This window comes from Panicum hallii, chromosome 9 (genome assembly GCF_002211085.1).
Source record: "Panicum hallii strain FIL2 chromosome 9, PHallii_v3.1, whole genome shotgun sequence".
Taxonomy (NCBI): Eukaryota; Viridiplantae; Streptophyta; class Magnoliopsida; order Poales; family Poaceae; genus Panicum; species Panicum hallii.
The window spans coordinates 69,339,606-69,361,084 of NC_038050.1; the positions used below are offsets into that span (position 1 = coordinate 69,339,606).

The following is a 21,479-nucleotide window of genomic DNA, read 5'->3' on the forward strand; positions in this document are numbered from 1 at the left end:
TGCGTGATTAGCCTGTTGCCAGTTTGGCTGCTGCGTCACTAGGCCCTAACCTTTCCCCTCGGGGCAGCGTAATGGCCACTAACCCCTACGCATTTAATTTACGCCCCCTGATGAACAACAGCCACGATTTTATTTAAAAGATTATCGCCCGCGTGTAGTATATTTTTGACCTGCACTTATAGAACATTATCTCCGCCCGTGTGATGTTCGACCACCCAGCGTAACATGACTGCTGTGTGGACGGACCAAGGAAGGCACCCATCACCTTTCTGCTTCTGTTTTTGTACATTCTTTTCGCGAGAGATGATGGTTGCTCGGTGGGCCTACTACGTCTAGCTGTGGTCTTAGTGTTGGATCGTGATTTCTAATCCCTGGAAAGTGACCTCAGTTGGTGCCCTCCCGCTGTTTGCTTCGAGATGTTTATCTAATCCTTCTCCAGAACCAACCCCTGTGCCGAGCCTATCACTTCACTGTTCGGCAAACTGCTCGGGGGTCTTGATGGAATGGAAGGCCATGTAACTGTAGGAAAGCGTGCTGCTCAGGCTGCCATACCCGCTCATCCAGAGCCTTGCAAGAAGCAACAGGAAAACCCAGTTCGCCTCTGGATGTTTCTCTAACCCTTCTCTAAAAATTTCTCGGGTTCTGGAAGGCCCTGCGCTGTAGGAACCGTGGTGTTGAGGTCAGGCTATAGGAGGCGGCTGCGACGAAACCAAACCAAACCACCGGGAATCAATTCTGATTCGGGCTTGGAGATGCAAACAAAATCGCTTTTAAGCAAAGGTAGCCGGAAGCCCAACGCCTGCGATCTTGTGGTTAGGCACCTCCCTCCCACCTCCGGGATCGCGTATCCGAAAGCCCCCCACGACTGGTTCTCTCGGGCTGTACCCCCCGGCGACGAGGCCCCGCCCGACACGTCGATATTCCCCGCCGATTCCGGCCTCCGTTTCTGTGGCTGCGGACGCCTTCCACCCTCCCCGCCCGCTCGCTTTCCCTTTCCGCCTCCGCCTCCGCCTCCGCCTCGCAGCGGCGGCCGGAGCACGCGCGCTGCCGTTCGCCCCAGCCCGCACAAGGGCACGAGGAGAGGACCGCTCCGTGAGACCGCGACCGCACGAAAAGCCACTTTCTCTTCGGCACCGGACCGCGCTCTCGTGCTCCGATCACTTGCGAAAAGGAAAAAGACGTGGCAAGGCTACTAGGCTACCAGCGCACACGCACACACTGATCATTGAAGCGAACAGAACGCAGGGGAGGGGAGGGAATGGAGGGGTTTTGTGCAGTGTAGCGATCAGCTTTTTTTGTCTGGTCAACTTTCGAGTCTCTCTCTCACCGTTGGTCGCGGCACATCGCTCTTTTCGAGATTGGAAACGGAATCGTCTGTGGCATCAAGTCGGGCGATTCGGCGGCCTTTACGTCAGCGTCGTATCGAGTACTGGAGTACAGAGTACTACTAGTAGGTGTTCGTATACAAAGCTTTTCTAATACTAGTAATCTAGTACGCACCTGAGCAGATCGAGGGATTAGAGAGCTGATTGGCTAGAGAAATGATTGTTTGAAGTTTTAAACCATTAGCTCCATCAGTACAAGCTGCCGCGTAGACCACGCTAGCTCACTCAACACAGCCATGTGACAGCTAGATCTAGTCTTACCAGGTCAGACAGCTCCCCAGCCAATCGTGAGCCGCCAGGTACCCAAGGTTCACCGGCCTGCCTGGAAGATCTCGACTGGTGCCGGTAACAAACGAGCGCGGACACCTGGCGCCCTCCGGTTGGCCGGAACCTACTCCCTCCTCGCTTATAAAAGAGCCCAGGCAACGGCCGCTCTTGCTCATCGGCTGATCGCGCTCCAGCCTTCGCGACTCCCGAATCGCCTGCGCTTCTGCTCTCGAAATCTTCCGGTAGATTCTCGCGGCTCCCTCTTCCGTTAATTCTCGCAGCTGCTGCTCCGCTCCGCGCGAGGATCCATGGCTACGACGATAGATTGGCACGGCCGCAGCGCCGCGCTTCCCGCGGCGCTGTACGAGATGGCGGACACCAAGGAGCTCGTGCGCGCGCTCGCCGCCCCGCCCGTGCAGCATCAGCAGCCTCCGACCATCTCGTTCGCGTACCCGTGCTCCGGCGGCGTGGAGCAGCAGCGCGCGACGAGCTCGCTCCTCGGCGCCGGCGCCGGCGGCCTGACCCCCGCGCAGGTGCTCCAGGTGCAGTCGCAGTTCCAGTTCCTGCGCCGGCCGGCCGCGGTCGCCACGCAGCCGATGAAGCGGCAGGCGCCGGCGCCGCTCCCCGCGCGGCCGGTCTCCAAGCTCTACCGCGGCGTCCGGCAGCGGCATTGGGGGAAGTGGGTGGCGGAGATCCGCCTGCCGCGCAACCGCACCCGCCTCTGGCTCGGCACCTTCGACACCGCCGAGGAGGCCGCGCTCGCCTACGACAGCGCCGCGTTCCGCCTCCGTGGGGACTCCGCCAGGCTCAACTTCCCCGACCTCAGGCGCGGCGGCGCGCACCTCGGACCGCCGCTCCACGCCGCGGTCGACGCCAAGCTCCACGCCATCTGCAACGGCACGGACGTTGCGCCGCAGAACCAGAGCCAGAGCCAGAGCAACACCACTGTGGCAACGGCGGCAACGGCTCCGAGTACATTCTCCTCAGCGAGCCCGGACGTCAAGAGCGAGCCGGGCTGCTCCGGGTCCGAGAGCTCGTCGTCCGCGGACGGCGACGTGTCCTCGACCGGCTCCTCCGACGTGGTTCCGGAGATGCAGCTCCTCGACTTTTCAGAAGCGCCATGGGACGAATCCGAGAGCTTCCACCTGCGCAAGTACCCCTCGCTGGAGATCGACTGGGACTCCATCCTTTCATAATGCAAAGGCTCTGCTCGTCTCGTCCCCGCAGTTCCTGATCAAGCTGTTCTTGGCTGATCTGTACTTCACAGCTCCGAAGATTAAAGTGGTGTCTTGATGGTTAGGTACTTGTCAGTTTAGGTTTTGGGTTTGATCATGTCTAGCATCAACCCCTGGTCTGCTTGCTTTTTTAAATGGCACTGCCAGGAAGGAGGTCTCCAGCACTTTGGATTATGGAAATTACTATTCTGCATGCAAAGGTCTCATGTATATACATTTGAAATCCAAACGGTAGTTGCAATAATCCAATAATACCAGTTTGTGACACTGGTATGGTTGTTTTTTTGTTCTGTACTTGTATGTTACTGCTCATAATAGCATGCCAGAAATAAGGTGGGAATTGTAGAGTATGAGATTCATGATTCAATATGTGGACTATTTAACCATAGCAATGAAGAAGCTCATTTCAATTAGGATCAGCACAAACTTTTCAAAACATGATATTTGCTATAAGGGGAGTGTTAGTTTGCATCACTGAGATATGATGGTTTATGGTTTACCACGGAATCGCCGGGCTTTATCTTTTGGAATGATATAATCGTGTAATTTCCATTTCATAATCAGTTTTATGTCATTGCACATATGTGAGTCTTTACCACTTGAGACTTGGCATGATGCCTAAGCATTTTCACCTGGACAAAATGGTATGATGCAATTCAAAATTCGTAGGGTATTTTACTTGTCCGTTTATCACAGAACTTGACGTGCAGAAGCTTCAACTCCATGTAAAAGTTTGATTTGGAGAAAGATATTCTCAAACCAATTCCAAAAAAAAAAACAGTGTATACTAGCATTGTTTTGCTATTTTTGCTTATTCAGAAATATCCGAACTCTGGAATTTGTTAGCTCAAAATTAAAGCAACTGATCTGAAAGGTGGGATGCTTCCCTCTGGTCTCCACACTAACCCTGTACTAGTCATTGCAGCACATATCTTATTTCGAATAGTACTAGATGATATTATATATCTGTTGCTGCATAGGAGGGAAAGCATCTGGATCTCTTTCTTCGCTTGATCTTAGTTTAGAAGGACCAGAGTGTCATGTGCGGAAGTCAGGACTCCACGTTATCACAACTTTGCTTTCGCTTAATATAATGCTAATCCAATTCCCCAGAAGGAGAAAAACAGGTATTTAGCTGGCAATCACCACAATTTACATGGTTCCTCTCAAAGTTCATTGTACACTGTTCAGTGTAACTTTGTCGCTTCTATCAAACAATTTGTTTGCCTTTTGGTTGATGCATGAACCTTGAGAGACGCGTTAATTGGCAGTTGGCTCTGCCTTTGGTTCATTAGAGAACTAGGAGCTTGATAGGTAGCTTTGTATTCTCTCTGTAGCTTTGGATTTTTTTTTTTGAAAAATAGAAACCACATTCAGTTAACAAGCTTGTTTGCCGTTGGTTTCAAGTTTCAACATAAGCGTAGCCTACCATGGAAATATATTACAAGCATTGGTACCAGACATTAAATATGTGAAACTGAAGATCAATATCCTGAGAATATATTTTTGGTGTTTTTAAAGTACTAATGCTCAACTTGCTAATCCTGGTTGGTTTATGTCACTTTACAGATCAGTATGGTCTATCCACAGCTTGCTTTTGTGGTCATTTTCATGCTCTAGTCCATCATGGCATTGACCATTCATATTTTCTTATGCATATCCTCTCATGGAGGCTGTAGATAGATAACCAGAGCTTGCATAAAAGCACCAATAATGCTCAGCCATTGTCAGGTGAGGTCAACCCCATAATCCCTGTCCCAATGTCAACGCTGCTCTCTTAGAGCACTCAAGGAGATTGGCAGGGATGCCCACTATGTTGCCACATGCCAATCCCATGATGGTCCATTGCATAGCTTTAAGTTGACTTCTCGTTGATCTCAAAGGCTGGAGACCTAAGAAAGGAGGACTGTGAGCTAATGCAAGGATGATTGGTTTAAAATTTGAAAGAAACGAACCATTGAAAAGGTAGTTGGGATTGAGGGGAGACCCATCCAACAATCCAACCCATGAGTTGGCCATGACAACAAGATTCACTTGGCAAGAAAAGGCTACCCTCTTAGGGATAATGTATGTAATCAAATAGGCTGATAGGCTTGATCATGACATACCACTGTATAGCTTAGCTTGGTAAACGTTGACCCCGGGTAAAGCAAGCCGATATTCATGCATTATGAAGCTTTTTATCATGGCTATGCTAGGTTTCCATAAGCCGTTTGGGTTTCATTGCCTTTGTTGACCGCGTTTCTGATCCGAGATTGGTGCACAAACTGCAGACTTTGCTGAGTCGTCTGTGGCCGGAACTGGGCGAAGTATGAGCCAGCGAATGTTGATCTGATTGACTTACTCGGTTGTCACTTGCCGAACTCCAAACGTCAGAAGGGGAAAAAAACTCTGTAGTAGGAATGCGAAATCTGAATCGTCTTACTGCTGTTTTAATGCAACCCTAAGGGGAGAGGGGGAGAGAGAGAGAGAGAGAGAGAGAGAGAGAGAGAGAGAGGATAGGACCATTATTGTGATTTATGTGTAGTTGGACAGTTTTGATTGGCACGCTACAGAAAGATGAATGGACAATGGACCGGAACCTGAAACTCTGAAAGTGAAGCAGTGCTCCTTGTGCATGAACCACCCTACCTTTGAAAAACTCTGTGCTCCTGCAGATTGGTACACTGAACTAGGCATGTGCGTGCGTGCGTGCCATGCTGATTGTTAACACAATCACGGGCCTGGGCGAGTGGGCGGCAGGAGGAGCTGGCGCGCGGGATATTATTCAGTGCCCAAGGCCATGTCGGCAGCGCTCAAGTATCTGTCAGTCACCACACTGCCCATAGTTGACCTGGCTCATCTCGCGATCTCCTGACAAGTGTCGATTCAACAACCGGAAAGGAGTTTTCAGTTTTCACACCTGCGCTCTACTATGAGGGCCTGTTTAGTTCCACCAAAACGCAAAAACGCAAAATGCAAACTTTTACTGTAGCAAAGAAATCTTGCTAATTTGAAGTACTAAATGAAGTCTACTTGCAAAACTTTTTGCATGGATGGGTTGTAAATCATGAGACGAATCTAATGATGCTAATTAATCCATAATTAAGCAATAATTAGCGGATGGTACTGTAGCATCACTGTTGCAAAATATGGATTAAGTAGGCTCATTAGATTCGTCTCGCGATTTACAACCCATCCATGGAAAAAGTTTTGCAAATAGACTTCATTTAGTACTTCAAATTAGCAAGATTCCAGCTCCGCTGGGCATTCGTGAGAACAATCTTTGCCGTCCTTGCTGGGGTCGTCGCGTGTACCCGTCTCTTCTGTGCAGCAAGTCTGCCACTGCTCCGGGGCGGGCCGCCCCCCATCATGGGCAACCCGCGACGGCGCAACCATGCTCGCCAATGCTTGGGTTGCGTCGAAAGGATCGGAGTTGCTTGCCAAGGGGCGCTTTATGTGTTCCAGAATGCCTCGGCCGATCTGGAAGGTCGGGGAACGCCTGCGAGAACGAACACCATCATTTCCCTTTCCCTTGAGCCCTCTCACGTCCTTTTCCCAACATCCAGACATGGGTTCAGATTTCCCTCCATGAGGCTGTAGTGGGCTGAAAGAGTTGGGCCTATATACGCTGGGCTGGTATTGAGAAGGAAGCGGCTTTCGGCTCGATACCAGCCCAGCGTATGTAGGGAGAACTGGGCCATGGGCTGAGTCTAGCGATAGTCGGCATAGTTCGGGCCCGTTTGGGCATGGGCCGCTTGGCTGGAATAAGAATGATTTTCGTGCAAGCCCCCGCCGACGCACAGCCCATCGGTGCGCGTGCTCTGGCCGAGAAGCAAACTGCTGCTGTGGTCTCTCCGCCGCCGCCGGGCTACACGCCATGAATGGGCCGGGTTTGGAGACGAATGAATATCCCCGACGCATCACGCATCGCCGCTGGCTGCGGACAACGCTCGTGATGATCATTACCAGAAGACAGCAGACCAGCATTGCGCCAATGATCCGGACTTGAACGCCATGATCAGTTCGTCACAATTTACATAAGATTCTAAAGAATTTCGCAACATTTTACGCACAAGGCGCGCGCACGATCTTACTCCCCGTTCGCTTCCGCGCATGCCGCCACCGACCGCGCGCGCCGCCAGTCTCCACGATCGCCCAGGCGCCCCCCAACCGCGAGACGGGGGGCGCGCGCGCGCGTCGTCAGTTCACGAAGCTGCTCCTGCAATTCTGCGACGAAATGTGCACGTCCTTGCTCAGCCCGACGGCACCGATCTCGCAGCGCACCACCAGCCTCCGCTGCCCGAACCCGAGCGCGCCGACGTGCACCTGCACCGTCACCTCCACTGCCAGCTGGAGCGCGAGGTGCTCCCTGGACCCGCCGAGCGCCTTGTCCACGGCCCTGGGCGTGCGGCCGTCGTGCGGCACCCCGCGCAGCAGCATGCTGAAGTCCGTGGCGTCCTCGCCGCCTTCGGCCGGCAGCCCCACGTCGCCCTTGGCCAGCGTCCTCCCCTTGTGCAGCAGCACCGCCGCGCCGCTCCGGTACCACAGCGCGGTCATCTTGTTCGGGTTCGCCGCCGTGAGGAAGAAGTCGTAGTCCGCGCGCGGCGGCCGCGACTCCTTGCGCACGGTGAGCCGGTCGACGGAGAAGCTCGGGACGCCCGGCCGCAGCACGACGAGGGAGATCGCGACGGCGGCGCCCAGCAGCAGCGCGGCCGCGAGCAGCGCACCGAGCGTGCGCGCCACGCACGGGGAGCACGCGGGGCCCTCCTGCTTCTTCGCCCCCCCGCCGCCGCCGCCGCGCCCGTTCCGGTAGCGCTCGGCGAGGTAGGCGTTCTCGGGGGGCGGGACGCGGTATATCTGGTCCTTCTGGACGTGCACGACGTACGTGTCGTGAGCGGGCGCCGTCGCCGCGGAGGCGACGGGCTCGAGCGGCGAGCCGAACGCGGTGGAGACCGCGGAGGAGGCCGGCTCGGGCGACGCCGGCGGGAGGGCCCTCGCCGCCATGTAGGGGGGAGGGGCGGGAGGCGGCGAGGGGCGGGCGCGGGCGCGAGGCGGGGCGAGGGACCTGACGGAGGGCGTCGCATCAGGGGGTGCGGTGCCCGCGCGGGCGATTTGGAGGGAAAACAGGGGGAGCGGCCGGGCGCGCCAACGGGGGGACACGCTTTTTAACGACTCGCCTATTGTTGGGTGGGCAGCCACGACCCGGTCAAACGCCTACGCCGCGCACCGGCCGCCTCGCCCGGGCCCCTTCCTGCAAGCGCGGTTGGTTGCGCCGCGCGCCGGCTTCGCCAGCCGCCGGTTGCAACGGCGTCGCGCCGGCGCCGGACCAGCCTGCTTGGCTGCGCATCCTTTGCGCTCGCGCATCATCATGGACTCTGCGCAGTCGCTTCCGTTCCCTTGGTTTTACTTGCTTTCCGGGCTGCCTGACAAAGTTTCACTAGGTTTACGAGCTAGTACAAGTGTAACATGCTAATGCAAGTAGGCAAGAATATACTCGCATCAGCATGTTACATCATGGCACAGCATGTCTCAAAGTAACAAGTAGTAATTAGGATCATTCCTTCCATAAAAAATTAAGATCATTCTTGATTTGGAATTGGTAGATTATTAAGGCACAAAATTTATCTCAGCTTGTACACAAACCCGTAAAAACATGAAGGAAATCATTTCAAACAAACTCCATATTCCCTCGAATTCTAGTACTACAAACTCGGAGGTGTTGTTCGGTTAGGATAGCATTTGGTTAAATTTTGACGTGCGGACTTTGCTTTCATTTAAGCATCCTTTTACATTTCGAGATCCTCGTGAGAAATTGTTGGTCAAAGAGCTCACATACAGGGTTTCAAAAAAAATTTCGTAGGAGTCTAAAAAATCAGTTCATGTCTAGATGGAGCACTTATTGTTTATATCGTTGAATATTGTTTTCTGTTGAAGTCGTAGCAGAAGAAACTGCACAGGAGTTACTCACGGAAAAAAAAGAAACTGCATAGGAAGTCCCTGCAGATAAAGATTATGGTGTCACATGCTAAGTAAAGTTCACCAGAGTGAGCATATAAAAAGGCCGACGTATACCTCTCAAGGCAAATTAAGATAGACCCAAAACTGAAGCTAGAAATACGAGCCCTTAATCTCCATTCTGGGCCCGTGAGGCTCGGTCTAGAGAGGATCCGCAGAACACAAACGGACAGTTCCATCATGCACATAAGGTCAATAAACATGGTGTGATTTTTTCTTCCATTATTTTGCTCACGAGAACATCATGGCATTTCTTTCCCTACTTCTGCGCATGCAAACAAACAGATCCAGGTTAACAGCCTCAGATTTACCTCTAACAAACCAGATGGATCGTGGATGCGTGTGCCTACTGTGGTGTACTGCTTTGACCAATGGCGCAGGGCTGGAGGATTGCAGGAGAAGGGGGATGAGCTGACCAAAGCCGCCAAAGCCCAGCCCTGCACAGCCCAGTAGATTGGCTATAAAACCCCCGCACCCCATCGGCCGTCCTCCGCCTCTCCCCTTTTGCATGCCTCACCGGCCTCTCTCTCCACCTCCTCCGCCCCCTCCGCCTCCCTCCAATGCGATACCACTGCTAACCCCTGCTCCCCAATCCGGATCCCCCCAACCGATCCCCCGGATTCGCCGTCCCCTCGCCCCCTCCCGGGTCCGCAATTCCGTCCCCACTCCCGCAATCTGATCTGATCTTTCGTCTCCCTGGGGGGTTTTGATTTCCCATCGTCTTTTTTCTCGGGTTGCGTGTGTGTGTGTGTTTCCGAGTGTTGTTGATCCGTATGGAGATGAGGGGCGCGAAGGTGGCGGCGGCGGCGGCGGAGAGGACGGAGGAGAAAGAGATGGACTTGCTCCTCAGCGAGATCCCCCACGTCACGTCGCCGCAGGGGCAGCGCGGCGTCGGCGTCGGCGTCATCGGCCACGGCAACGGCGTGCATGGCGCCGCGGGCGGCCGCGGCTACGCCGCGCCGTGCTACGGCGAGGACGGCTACTTCGCCATGGTCCTGAACCGTCGCGATGATGGCGCTCCACTCCAGGGCGGCGGCGGCGGCGCTGCAGGGGGCGTGGCCTTCGCCGCGCCGCTCCCCGTGGGCTCCGAGCCGTCGCCGGCGTCGGGACCGTTCGTCGGTAGCGCGGTGCCGCCGCCGCCACTGGCGCGGTCGGTGATCGACCCGGACCAGCAGTGGCTCGCGAACCAGCTCCGCGGCCTGCGCATCGGGGACGCGCCCGCCGCGGGCGCGCAGGCCGCGCTCCAGCGCCAGGGCCCGCTGGCCCCGCCGCCAGTCAAGACCCCGGCCCCGGCTGATGTCTCTGCGGCGCGCGGCGCCTACCATGGGTACAACTTCGGGGCGCCAGGTTCTTCCGTCCACCAGTTCCTTGATCAGGCCAAAGCCGTCGGGTACGTCGCAGCACGGCCACAGCGCTTCCTGTCGGACGTCGGCTTAGATGGCTACGGCGGCTTCCCCAGAGGCCTGGACACCAGCATTGGCGGCTTCATGTACAATAGGGTAGGGCATGGCACTGGCATTGGTTGGGGCCAAGGTTTGGTGCACCCTGATCTCGCCGAGTCCTACTTGCTTTCCAGGCACACTGGTGCAGAGTTTTTCAGTCCCAGTCATATTGCTCTTGACGTCCGTGGTGGACCAAAGCTACAATATGCATATGGTGTCCCCGTGGCAGACAACGGGTTTGCAAGAAATGTAAATCAGTTTGAGGCATTCCGTTGTGAGAACAGTCTGATGTTTGATGGGAAGAAGAACATGAACTTCTTGGAACGTGGGAGGGAGAGGAGATTCCAGCAGTTTGTCAATAACAGGGCACCGGAGCTTGGGAATTCTAGGACTATGAGGTATGAGAACATGGTTCGAGTAAAGGAATACATCTATTTTATGGCCAAGGACCAGTATGGATGCCGGTATTTGCAGCAGAAGTTTGAGGAAGGGAAGCATCATGTGGATGTGATCTTTGAAGGAATCATCAACCACACTGCAGACCTTATGATCAACTCTTTTGCCAACTATCTTGTACAGAAGATGCTGGACGTGTGTGATGAAGAGCAAAGGCTGAGGATCATCGCTGTGCTGACGCAAGATCCTGTGAGGCTGGTTGCTATCTGTATAAACTTGCATGGGTAATGATACTTTCTTCTGAAAATTAATCAAACATTTGCACTATTATCCCTGTCTAACATTAGAAGCATTTGTACATGCTAATCAATTATGGAAATTGCTGATTTTAGAATGTTGTTGTTTGAGTCAGTACAATGAAGTACGCAGGCATCAAAAAGTGTGCTGTGGTGCTAACATTTCAGTGCGTACCCTTTTTGTTTTAGTGGGGGCATGCAATGATGCTAATGATCTGCTTGTCTTGATTTGTTTCAGGACAAGGGCAGTACAGAAATTGATAGAGACTGTTACGACCAGAGAGCAGATTGTGCTCATTACTTTAGCCCTACAGCCAGCCTTCATGGAGCTTGTCAATGACCCTAATGGTAATCATGTAATACAGAAGTGCCTGACAAACTTTGGGGCAGAGGAGAACAAGGTAACCCAACAGTTCCTATTTTGCGAACTTGTTTCTTCTGTTTGTAAATTCTGACTCCGAGTAAGTAGCTGTTGCATTCTTTGTCAAGTCATTGCCCTTGAGTAACTGGCAGTCTGGCACATAAGAGAAATGGTTCTGAATTCATGGAATTTACTCGCTGTGGATACCCATACAGTTTGCATGATCTTGTGCAAGAACAAGCATATCATAATTTCATTTAGCAATGTGTGCTCATATGCATCTGTAATCAGACATTTTCTTGCATGAAGCTGTTATCTTCAAACAGCTTAGCTCTTGCCATTGCTTAAAAATATTTTTGCTAACAAACATGAAGCCACTCATCAGTACGTAAATATGCTATTCTTGAATCTTTGCTTCTGTATAAATTACTCTATCAAAGTTCAATTTTTGTCTATTCATGAAATTGTGAGGTCTGAATCCACCTGTATTCAAAGTTAGAGGGACGAATGGAGTCATTACAAAGTTTGGGACCTGAAATGAAATAATACACCAAATTCAACTAAGTTCAGTAACTAATAACCAAATTGTTGCTATGTTTTACTGAATTTTCAGTATTTAAGTGTCATAGTTTTTCTTCATGCATATCATTTCAGTGGTGGTGATGTCTTACGATCTACCTTAAGAGTTTTCATCACTCTTCCTGTTCTTGACTTTGACTATGAGATCTTGTGCTTTTTTTTCCCCTTCAATCCTGTCTTTGGCATAAATATACACATGACTTGTGCATGGCAAGATATGTTCTGTTTGTACACATGGTTTTTATGCACTGGTCATAGAAAAAGTAATTGGGGGTAGATATTGCTAATTTTTAGTACCTTAGATTTTCAAGTGAAAATAATGGCTCCTTACTGCATGTATGTTCAAATTTTTCATATTAATTCTTCATAAATTATATTGCCAGGGATCAATGCTATGTCATGAAATTCTTATGCTAGCAAATATATGCTAAGTATAGATTGATCTTACTTTACCAGAGCATGTACATCATATTTATATTTACTGTTTTTAAACAGTTCATATATGAGGCCGCTGCAGCTAACTGTTTTGATATGGCGATACATCGCCATGGATGCTGTGTTCTACAACGTTGCATATCTAGTGCACGTGGTGCATACCAGGCCAAGCTAATTGTGGAAATATGTGCTCGTGGCTTTGAGCTTGCTCAAGATCCATTTGGGTAAGCCCTTGGTTGCTTATAATGTATATTGTTGCAAGAAACACCATTGCGTTGTTCTTGTTTCTCCCATGCAGTACTGATCTGTCAGGTAGATAGTAGAACAGTAGAAGTAATGTCCTTGTACCTTGTTAGCGCTCTGCTTTCCTAGTTTTCAATACTGATGATCATCTCTTATATATCTTGTTTTTGCACAAAGCTAGTCTATATTGGAGCTAACTTCACACCAGTAACTTAATTTAGTGTTGAAAATGTATGTTTTCTCCTATTGATATAAAATTGGCTTTTGTTCGGGTTAACTTCACACCAGTAACTTATTTATAGAAAATGTATGTTTTCCCTTGTTGATATAATCATGTATATATATGTATCTTAGTTCAAATTCTATGTACGTTTCAGAAGCTTTCTCAGTGATCCCATGTAGATACTTTCAGAAGATAACATATTATATTAACAGGGAAAGTGATTAGTGAAATTAAAAATGTGTGGATAGTATATGAACTTTGTGCCAAGCTGCTACCTAGATGAACTAAATGGTTTCTACCTTTATAATTTTCTAAAAGTAAAGGGAACCCAACCTGTGCTGAACAGGACTATATTTCTCATGGTCAGTAGTAAATGGATTTCCATTCTTGTTTGAATAGGCAGGGATTCGTCCAGTTCCCTTAGATTGGCAAATTCATTCATCGCTCCAAGGGTGTTGATCCTAACCCCCTCCATTCGAACAAACCTAAAATGTTTTCATTTATCTATATTTTAAGATTTTATTTCTCTACACTGCTGGCAGTACTGTATCCTTATCCCACAAAACTAAGATTGCTTTCCCGTTTCCCCTTATTCCAGGAACTATGTGGTACAGTATGTTCTGAATCTGAAAATTCCTTCTGCAAATGCTCACTTGGCGTCTCAGTTTGAAGGAGGGTATGTTTATCTCTCAAAGCAGAAGGTGAGCAGCAACGTGGTGGAGAAATGCCTGAAGATTTTCCCAGATGATGCCAAAGCTGTCATAGTGCGTGAATTGCTCAATGGGTCTCATTTTGAGCAACTGCTGCAAGACCCTTACGCCAACTACGTCATCTACACTGCCCTTCTCAACACCAGGGTGAGTATGCCATAGCACATCAGTACATCATCTACATTGCATTCCCTCCTTCACATTTTTTCCCCTCCATGGCAGGGCCATCTTCACAATGCCCTTGTCGAAGCTATCCGCCCTCATGAGGACGCCATCCGGACTAGCCCCTGTTGCAAAAGGATCTCCAGGGCCCTCTCCAGGAGGTGAGAGAGGTGTACAACATGTATACCTGTGGTACCAAGAAGGCTGCCTGTATTTCTTTGTTGTCAATTTATGTTCACTAGCTGTTAACCATAATGTACCCGTCCGCGCCGCCCAACACGAGCCTCGTCAGGGTCCTGAAAAGGCAGATTTTGGTTGCAAGAACATCGGTTTAAGTTATCGTCAGGTTGTAAAAATTTTCCCCAGGTGGTACCCGCCCGTCTGTCTTCCGTGGTGTAGTTTTTTTGCGGCACGCCTTGTCCTGATGGTGGTGCTGTAGTGTAGAGTTGTAAAAGGAACGCGTGTGCTTTCTAGTTTGTATCTGCTGTATTGTTTTCCACGTTGGATTGTGTGAATTGTTACTGTTAAACAAGTCGTTATACTTGTTGCTTTTTATACATAAATGGTGTGTTTTGAGGAACAATTTCACCGGATTTTGTTGAAATTGGTGTAACTTTTACATGAGCTTTGGTTTAGAAAAATAAAAAAGTATTGAAGTGATGCAGCACCGATCTGCTACTTCTGAGACTGAGAAGTTGCCAATTTTCTTGGTGAAGTGATATGCACTTCGCTGTGTGTCTCTAGGAAAAACCTTGATCATCAACAACTAGCTTGCTGCTGTAAATAATGGCCTCCGTCGATTCTGGAATGGAATGGGGATTTGTGCTTCTTCAGTTCTTCTCATGCTGTCGTGCATCGTACCAGCAGCCGAGTGCTGAATTAGAACCTGAGGAGCCAGGGTATAATGAGCCCACGATAAAGAAAGAACTAACCCCCTGCACACAGAACCTGGCTTTCTACTCGGGATACAAGTGAATGGAACCACCTGTGGATAAGGGGTAAACTAGCAGCAGCAGTGCTGCGCGGCGTCCAGGAAGTCAGGAAGGGGAGGAACTGGGAAAGGAACTGATAAAACGAAAGTGACAAAATGAAAAAATATCGACTCCACTGGGGATCGAACCCAGAATCTCTGGTTCCGTAGACCAGCGCCTTATCCATTGGGCCATGGAGTCCTTGATGTTTACTGCTGAATGCTGTTTACTGCTGCATTGATTGATATGCTAATAAGATTGATTTATGACTATAACTGCTCCTCTGGGAGTGGCTCTTGTATAGATGAATATTGCCGGCGAGTATTTTGATTTAGTAGTTTGTAGAAGAGAGATGATGTTAGCTTTCACAGATTTGATTACAGTATATTCCTGGGTTCCAAAAAAAGTTATGTATGGCAGCTTGACAAAAATGTTTGTACACAGAAATTGGCCTCTTCCCCATGGATATCACTCTTCACCTCTGCGGAAGTACTAACTCAAATGTAGTATCCCTACTACTGTAGCTTCTCTGAACACAAAACTCTGCAAGTCTCAACAAGAGCAACCGCCTGATTTTTGCTCCGCCTGCGAAGCTGCGCCTGAACCTGACGACCCGGTGGAAGGCCTGAGGTTTATGTCCACCATGTCTTCCTGCTTCGCTGACGAGAGAGCGTCCATTCCAGGAAGGGATCCAGCGATCTTGCGGAACAGAGGCTGCAGGATCCAACCAAGTGTTTCGTGAGCAGACAACTATAAGCAATGGAGGACTTCTGCTTGGGAAAGTTAAGGGAAAAAAGTAGTATTCAGGAGCGGGAACCTTGATGTTGAACCCAGCTTTTGCACTGGTTTCTATGAACATGGCACCATGCTCCTGTGCTTTGGCTTCTCCTTCGTCAGTGGACACTTTCCTGGTTACATCCAGTGAATATAATTGAGAAGGCTAGTTGTCTGCTCCATACAGAAAATTGAAGCACAAAATGGATATATGTATTTTGAGTTTATATCGTGGGACATTGTCTATGGAAAAGAAATAGTTAACTGATATTATCTTGATGACAGGATTCACAGATAGAAACCTCTTGTCGACAAGGTCAGTTTTATTTCCGACAAGGAAGATGAGCACATCGCCACCTCTTTGTGTATTCACTTCGTCGATCCACTTTGACGTATTCAAAAAGGATTGCCTGTCTGCAAAGAACGATGACATGAGCCCGGCATTGCACAAGTTAAAGTTATGTTTGTACAGACGTTTTCACCTAACTAGTTTTTTTTAAAAAAAAACAACCTTTCATGAAACAAATAATTCAACGTAGTAGTAATATTTCTGAAAGAAAATCTGTTTCTTTCAGAAAAAAAGAAACTGAAATCAACACGCCTAATTGATCTGAAATAAACTTTCTCGACACACAAGGTGCAATTCTTCATGTTCCATCTAGCGTAGAAAGCGAAACTACATTATCGTTCACCAGTTGGAAATCTTTTGGAGACGGTCAACTTACCAGTCACATCGTAAACGATGACGGCCACGGAGGAGTCTCTGATGTAGCTTGGGATCAGGCTGCGGAACCTCTCCTGCCCAGCTGTGTCCCTGCACATTTTCACATTTACAAGCTCTCTGTCAAACCTGCCTGTCCTAACAATCAATTTGCGCAATTGCTTTCCGTTTATTATCGGGAAAAAGGGATTTCGACAGATCGATCTTCTCTCTAGTCGCCAGTGAGCACACACGAACTCCATGAGCAACCAGACGATCTACAGAGCAGCGGGTTCACTTGAGGGTTGAGAGCGGAAGGAAACGTTTGGATATGTACCAGAGCTGGAGGCGGACGGTGCGATCCTCGAGGTACATCGTCTTGGAGAGGAAGTCGATCCCGATCGTCGCCTGCATCGCGCGCGGGTTAGCAAGCAGCCCGGATCATCGGATTTCGCCGATTGGCGGCCTCAATCAAAACACACGATAGAACTCTACGCCCGAGAGGGAGAAGCAGAGAACCGAGGATCGGCGAGATGAGATGAACGAACCTGGTAGGTGTTGTCGAACTTGTCGTACATGAAGCGGGTGATGATGGCCGTCTTGCCCACGGCCTGGTCGCCCAGGAACACCAGCTTGTACTTGGCCAGCGCCGACACCACCGGCGCCATGGGATCCGGTCACCAGGCCCCCTTCTTCTTCTGGTTATGCTGGAGACCAAGAGCTTCGTGTTTGGGGCGGGTTCGGACGCGTGCGACTGATGGAAAGGGGAGGAAGATTGCTTTGAACGGGGAAGAAGGGCGTCGCTTTCGGCGTTTTCAAACTAGGCTTTTCGTCGTCGTGGGGTGGCCCGAGGAAGAAGAACGAGGGGAAGGGGAGGAGCGTTTCTTGCTTGCCCCAGCTGCCAACGGGCACGCGATCTCCTGCCAAAATTGTTTGGGTGGAGAAATCGCGTGGGGTCAGCGCTGATGAGCGCACAGCTAATGGTAACCGGGGAAACCAGGTTCCAGTCAAAAAGGCGGGAGAAAAAACGGAAGCTTAGCGCGAGCCCTTCCCTGATCCGGTGGCGAGTCCAGAAGCAGAACACGGCGGCGCGCGCGCTCGTGCCAGGCGTGACCTGGCACGAGAGCACAAGTGCGCGACGCAACGCCATAGCCCATAGGGGCCGGGGGAGGGCCAGTCCGAAGTCCAAACCAAACACGCCGGTTTGACTCACTCTTTAAAAGGATCAAATGGGTTGGGCTGCAACCTCCCCCTCCCTCCGGCGCGAGCCTGCAGCAGGATCTTGTGGGCTAGAACTTTTTGTATGAGTTGGGCCAGACAGTTAATAACACACAACCACGTTGCTGTGTGGATTGTTTAATGGGCCAAGATCAGAAGACATAAACTTGCTGGGCCATTCCCTTTTTTCGAGCCCAAATGCTGCTGTGCAACGGTGGGTCCCGAGAAGCAGGAGCATGCCCTCTCCCGAGAGAGAGAGAGAGAGGAATGACGTATTCAATTTGCCTGCTAACGTAGATGCCATGCACCAGCATGTAACCGTTTCAGCCTGACAGTGAACAACCTGTGCTGCGCTAGTGCCGCGTAACGAAGCATAAATACACTATACAAAGTCCACAACGAAGTGGCAACTCTAACCGAACGAATTATTAGTAGCAGCAGCACAACAACATCCAGCCCTCCACCGTGCCCAAGCTGCCAGTTACGGAGGGCGCGACGCGGTTCACAGTGCCAGGCAGCAGCAGCGCCCGTATCGGCAGCGCTCCGCCTGTGCGCGCAAAAAACTGGCAGGCGGCAGGCAGCAGCGTAATGAGGTTCGCCGGGGCCGATCAGATCGGGTACGCCCGCGCGGCTAGTAGTAATCGCCGCCTTAAAGGCCGCACCCAACTCTCAGGCGGGCGAGCTCTCCTCTCGCCGCGCCACCGCCGGCCGCGCGACTACTAACTCCCCGTATTAATTGCCCGAAGTACTCCTCCTCATGTATAATTTGTGCATACTGTGTACGCCGAGACGACGTGATCTGGCGAGGCACCGTACGTGGTGGTAGCGCGCGTACCCTCGGCCGCGTTCAATCGCGTATTCAATGTCCCATTCACTCGCTCACCGGCGTCGGCAGGTCCGTCGACTCGATCGGCGACCTTGACCGCGACCGGCGTATTCCGTGCGTTGCCTTCCGAGCTCCGATCCGTCATGTGATTCATGCAGCGCGCAGCCGCCGTGCACGGCAGCCGAGCGCGCACGAGCTGCAGGCGCCGGGATCGCCGCGGCGGCGACGTCGCCGCCTGCGCGCGGGTGGCAGATTGGCAGGTGCGGTGCGCAGCAGAGAGAGGCTCAGCTAGCCGGATCATCATTGGCATGCGCAGTGGCCAACATTTATGTGGCGTCGCCCTGCCACGTCTCCCGGCTTCCGGCCATGGCACACCAGGGCGCCGCTCGCCCGAATCATCACCGGTTCTGATGATTTCAGCTGCTGTCCACATTGAAGGACGTCGTTTTTCTGGTAACCACCTCAATATGGCGCCAATGCACTGGTGCTGAATGCTGATCGACCCATCATGCACGGCAGCCTGTTAGGATTAGGAGCAGTCAGTAACAGTAACCTGAGCGCTTCTCTGAAATGCATAAAATAAGACCCCTTCTTTATACTATTATAAAATTAACGGTGCCACTCCATCCTGATTCACCCAGGTTGGATGACAGGCGCGCAGTGAAGCAGGCGAGATAGAGAGCAGACGGAGGAGCCAAGCACACGTGCACATCTGTTCTTCCACCACAGGGAAGAGCTCGCGACCGATCGGGGGTGCCGGAGCCGCATCGGACGGCGGGGAGCGTTTCTGGTGGCCGGCGACCTCGCTATACTACGCAGCGAAAGTAAAGGCGGCGACGTTGCGTGCGGGCGGGCGCATTGAAGCAGGAATTGAAGGGGAGTTAATGGGAACCGGTGGACTTCACTCTGAGCACCACGACCTCTATATATGACCGTCTTCTTCCGGCCTTCAATGCTACCAGGAGTCGCCGTCGGGGGATAAAAAGAAAAGAAAAGTGAGGTCGCCGTCCAAATGCCCCCCCTCCTCCTTTCTGGGATCCGACGCTCGAAAAGAAAATGTTTCAAGGCATGAAGTATTTTTTTTAAAAAAACTTTTTTCCCCAATTTGATACAGTTCCATATGGGGCCTGTGGCCCGTCCAGCTCTTAAATTTGCTTCAATCTACTGGAGGTCCAGAAGCGGGGCGCGCACCTGTTCTAGCATTCTGGGGATCTTCAAATGGGGAACTACCGATATCATTGCAGCAGCAGCATTCACTCCTGTTGCACTGGAACAGTAGAGCCCAAGTCCACCGCGTTCAGGGAAATTCATGCGAACACTGGCATCTGGCGCGTTGAGAATGACTGGTGTAAGCTAGAAACAACTGCACGATAGCCTACCTTAGCAATGAGAAATCTTAGCCAAGAATGCACCCAGCACATGGTGATGGAAGAACCATTAAGATTCACTATATGATGATGAGGTGCCAAGAGTCGAACATGCATAGTTCTCACTTCCAAACCAAAAGCTAATAAATCGCTCTTGACCAGTATTGTTCATGTTCAGCCTAGCTTACAAATTGCTAGCATGACACGGAATGTGCCAGTACTCTCAATTAGGAATGCAAATTATATTTATTTCGAATCATTGGATTGACCTAAATATTTGATAAAATAAACCAGAATAGCATGCCATCGCAATTATTTAGTTGACCCATAAAAATATCATTGGATGCCCACCTACATCCTTACTCTCATTTATCCAGCCGAATTGTGTTTGCCAGCACGATAGCACACCGATGGATGACACAAGAGCAAACACACTTGTGCATGTACGAGCCGCCCTCGATGCTGGCCTAGGGTACTCTCTACTGCCTAGTTAGTAGTAGCAGTACAGTGGCAGCAATTGCATTGCACCATCCAAGCCAGCAGCCATCATAACGATCGCAGCGGCAGGGGTTCTTAATGGCCACGCAGCTAATCTCCTGGCCTGGGGGAGGCAGATGGAAGGGGCGTTTTCGTAAATCCAGGCGCGGCCCCACCCCGAATTTAAAGGGAAGGTTGGCGAGATTTATTCCGGGGTTGTAAATTTGGGGTTAAAACCGGGTGTTGGGCCGCTTTAAATTGGAGTCTCCCTTGGCGACCCAAATTTGGAAGTCGGAGTTATGGGGAGGAGCTAGGCAGCCGCATTCATTCCGGCCTCAACCGTGCCCCGCCGGCTCTCGAGCCTCGCCTCTCGTCGCCGGCTCCGGCCACCCGCCCGGTGCGCCCGCGCGAGCTCTCACCTCCGGCTCCCCCGGGCCCCACACGAGGGGCACGTGTCAGCTGCTCGCGCTGGCCCGGCCGTGACGCTGAGTAGACATGGAAGGTTCGGGGGCCGGATGACCAATTGACCATGATGTGATCTGACGGCTTCGTAACAGTCGAGATTACGGAGCCCCAGTAATGGTTCTTCACGGACGGCGCTCGCTGTTCATGCGGTGCTGACATGCTGCTATACTCATTTACTCCTACTGGTATGAGCAACAACCGGTATTCACAATAACTGCATTCAGGGGCAGAATTAGATACAGGTAGCTTTTAAAGCGGCCCAAGTGGCCAGTACACTTGGTCAATCCGTGTAGTAGCATTTCCGTGTTTAGTTACTCCTTAAATCTCTCTCACCGGCGTGTATTTGTAGTTGAAGTTTGTTGACCTGACCCCTGACCGAACCGCGTTTCCTCCCCTCCTCAAACGCTTCTCCCTCGCCGGCCATGCTGCTGCTGCGGTCGATCGGGCACCGGTGATTAATGGCCCAACCACCTTGCTTGCTTCAGATGAGGGAAAAGGAAGGCGGGAGAAAAGGAGGCGATGAAGAAAGGCGAGAGCGCCGCCGCCTGGTGCAGGGAGGCGCGCGCACGCGGCGCGATTAACTTTAATGGGCGCGCCTGATCCTTGGATCTTTCCCTCTATACCACTCCATGACACGATCCTATCCGCTCCCCCGTAATCAATGCGGTCGTATCCACTGCCCCAACGGAAAGCCGGATCCGTTTGAGGTTTAATTTATTTTTCAGTCCAGTGGTCTACCCGCTTTCGGCCGGAGCTGAACGGAACTCGACGCGGCCCCGGCCGGGAGCCGGCAAGGCGGAAAGGGAAACTAACCCACCCGCCCGGAAGAGACGACGGGCGCTGCTGATCTGACGGGAGAGGGGAGCGCGCGGTTAATGCACTGCTTGATCGCTGGCCTTAATGGCAAGCTAAAACGATTGTTAACCGCAAAAGCCCATGCAGCGTTAAGA

General features: G+C 51.2%; 4 protein-coding genes and 1 non-coding gene across 5 annotated transcripts; 2 read left to right on the forward strand and 3 right to left on the reverse strand.

Moving 5' to 3' along the window:
* Window positions 1-1,504: 1,504 nt before the first annotated feature.
* LOC112875879 (ethylene-responsive transcription factor RAP2-13-like) lies at window positions 1,505-3,173 on the forward strand. Its single transcript, XM_025939881.1, has one exon. The coding sequence runs from the start codon at window positions 1,961-1,963 to the stop codon at window positions 2,846-2,848; it is 888 nt and encodes a 295-aa protein (XP_025795666.1). The 5' UTR covers window positions 1,505-1,960; the 3' UTR covers window positions 2,849-3,173.
* Window positions 3,174-7,069: 3,896 nt separating this feature from the next.
* LOC112875880 (NDR1/HIN1-like protein 13) lies at window positions 7,070-7,873 on the reverse strand. The gene has a single exon (XM_025939882.1). It carries the CDS (start codon window positions 7,871-7,873, stop codon window positions 7,070-7,072), a length of 804 nt encoding a protein of 267 aa, XP_025795667.1.
* Window positions 7,874-9,663: 1,790 nt separating this feature from the next.
* LOC112877994 (putative pumilio homolog 10) lies at window positions 9,664-13,909 on the forward strand. Its single transcript, XM_025942369.1, has 5 exons — window positions 9,664-11,006; window positions 11,257-11,419; window positions 12,454-12,617; window positions 13,458-13,716; window positions 13,792-13,909. The coding sequence occupies exons 1-5, from the start codon at window positions 9,664-9,666 to the stop codon at window positions 13,894-13,896; spliced, it is 2,034 nt and encodes a 677-aa protein (XP_025798154.1). The 3' UTR covers window positions 13,897-13,909.
* A 921-nt stretch (window positions 13,910-14,830) lies between these two features.
* TRNAR-ACG lies at window positions 14,831-14,903 on the reverse strand. Its single transcript has one exon. It is a non-coding gene; the product is annotated as a tRNA-Arg (tRNA).
* A 157-nt stretch (window positions 14,904-15,060) lies between these two features.
* LOC112876156 (ras-related protein RABH1b-like) lies at window positions 15,061-17,153 on the reverse strand. Its single transcript, XM_025940205.1, has 6 exons — window positions 16,725-17,153; window positions 16,514-16,584; window positions 16,202-16,290; window positions 15,779-15,890; window positions 15,520-15,610; window positions 15,061-15,416 (listed from the first exon to the last, which is right to left on the reverse strand). The coding sequence occupies exons 1-6, from the start codon at window positions 16,842-16,844 to the stop codon at window positions 15,255-15,257; spliced, it is 645 nt and encodes a 214-aa protein (XP_025795990.1). The 5' UTR covers window positions 16,845-17,153; the 3' UTR covers window positions 15,061-15,254.
* Window positions 17,154-21,479: the final 4,326 nt, after the last annotated feature.

Bases quoted from the DNA above. Each gene is read 5' to 3' on its own strand.
- LOC112875879 (XM_025939881.1), top strand. From the start codon at position 1,961: ATGGCTACGACGATAGATTGGCACGGCCGCAGCGCCGCGCTTCCCGCG.
- LOC112875880 (XM_025939882.1), bottom strand. From the start codon at position 7,873: ATGGCGGCGAGGGCCCTCCCGCCGGCGTCGCCCGAGCCGGCCTCCTCC.
- LOC112877994 (XM_025942369.1), top strand. From the start codon at position 9,664: ATGAGGGGCGCGAAGGTGGCGGCGGCGGCGGCGGAGAGGACGGAGGAG. The intron at 12,618-13,457 runs GTAAGCCCTTGG...CCCTTATTCCAG, and splicing joins CTTGCTCAAGATCCATTTGG to GAACTATGTGGTACAGTATG. The intron at 13,717-13,791 runs GTGAGTATGCCA...CCTCCATGGCAG, and splicing joins CTGCCCTTCTCAACACCAGG to GGCCATCTTCACAATGCCCT.
- LOC112876156 (XM_025940205.1), bottom strand. From the start codon at position 16,844: ATGGCGCCGGTGGTGTCGGCGCTGGCCAAGTACAAGCTGGTGTTCCTG. The intron at 16,585-16,724 runs GTTCGTTCATCT...CGCGCGATGCAG, and splicing joins AGTTCGACAACACCTACCAG to GCGACGATCGGGATCGACTT. The intron at 16,291-16,513 runs GTACATATCCAA...GAAAATGTGCAG, and splicing joins ACCGTCCGCCTCCAGCTCTG to GGACACAGCTGGGCAGGAGA.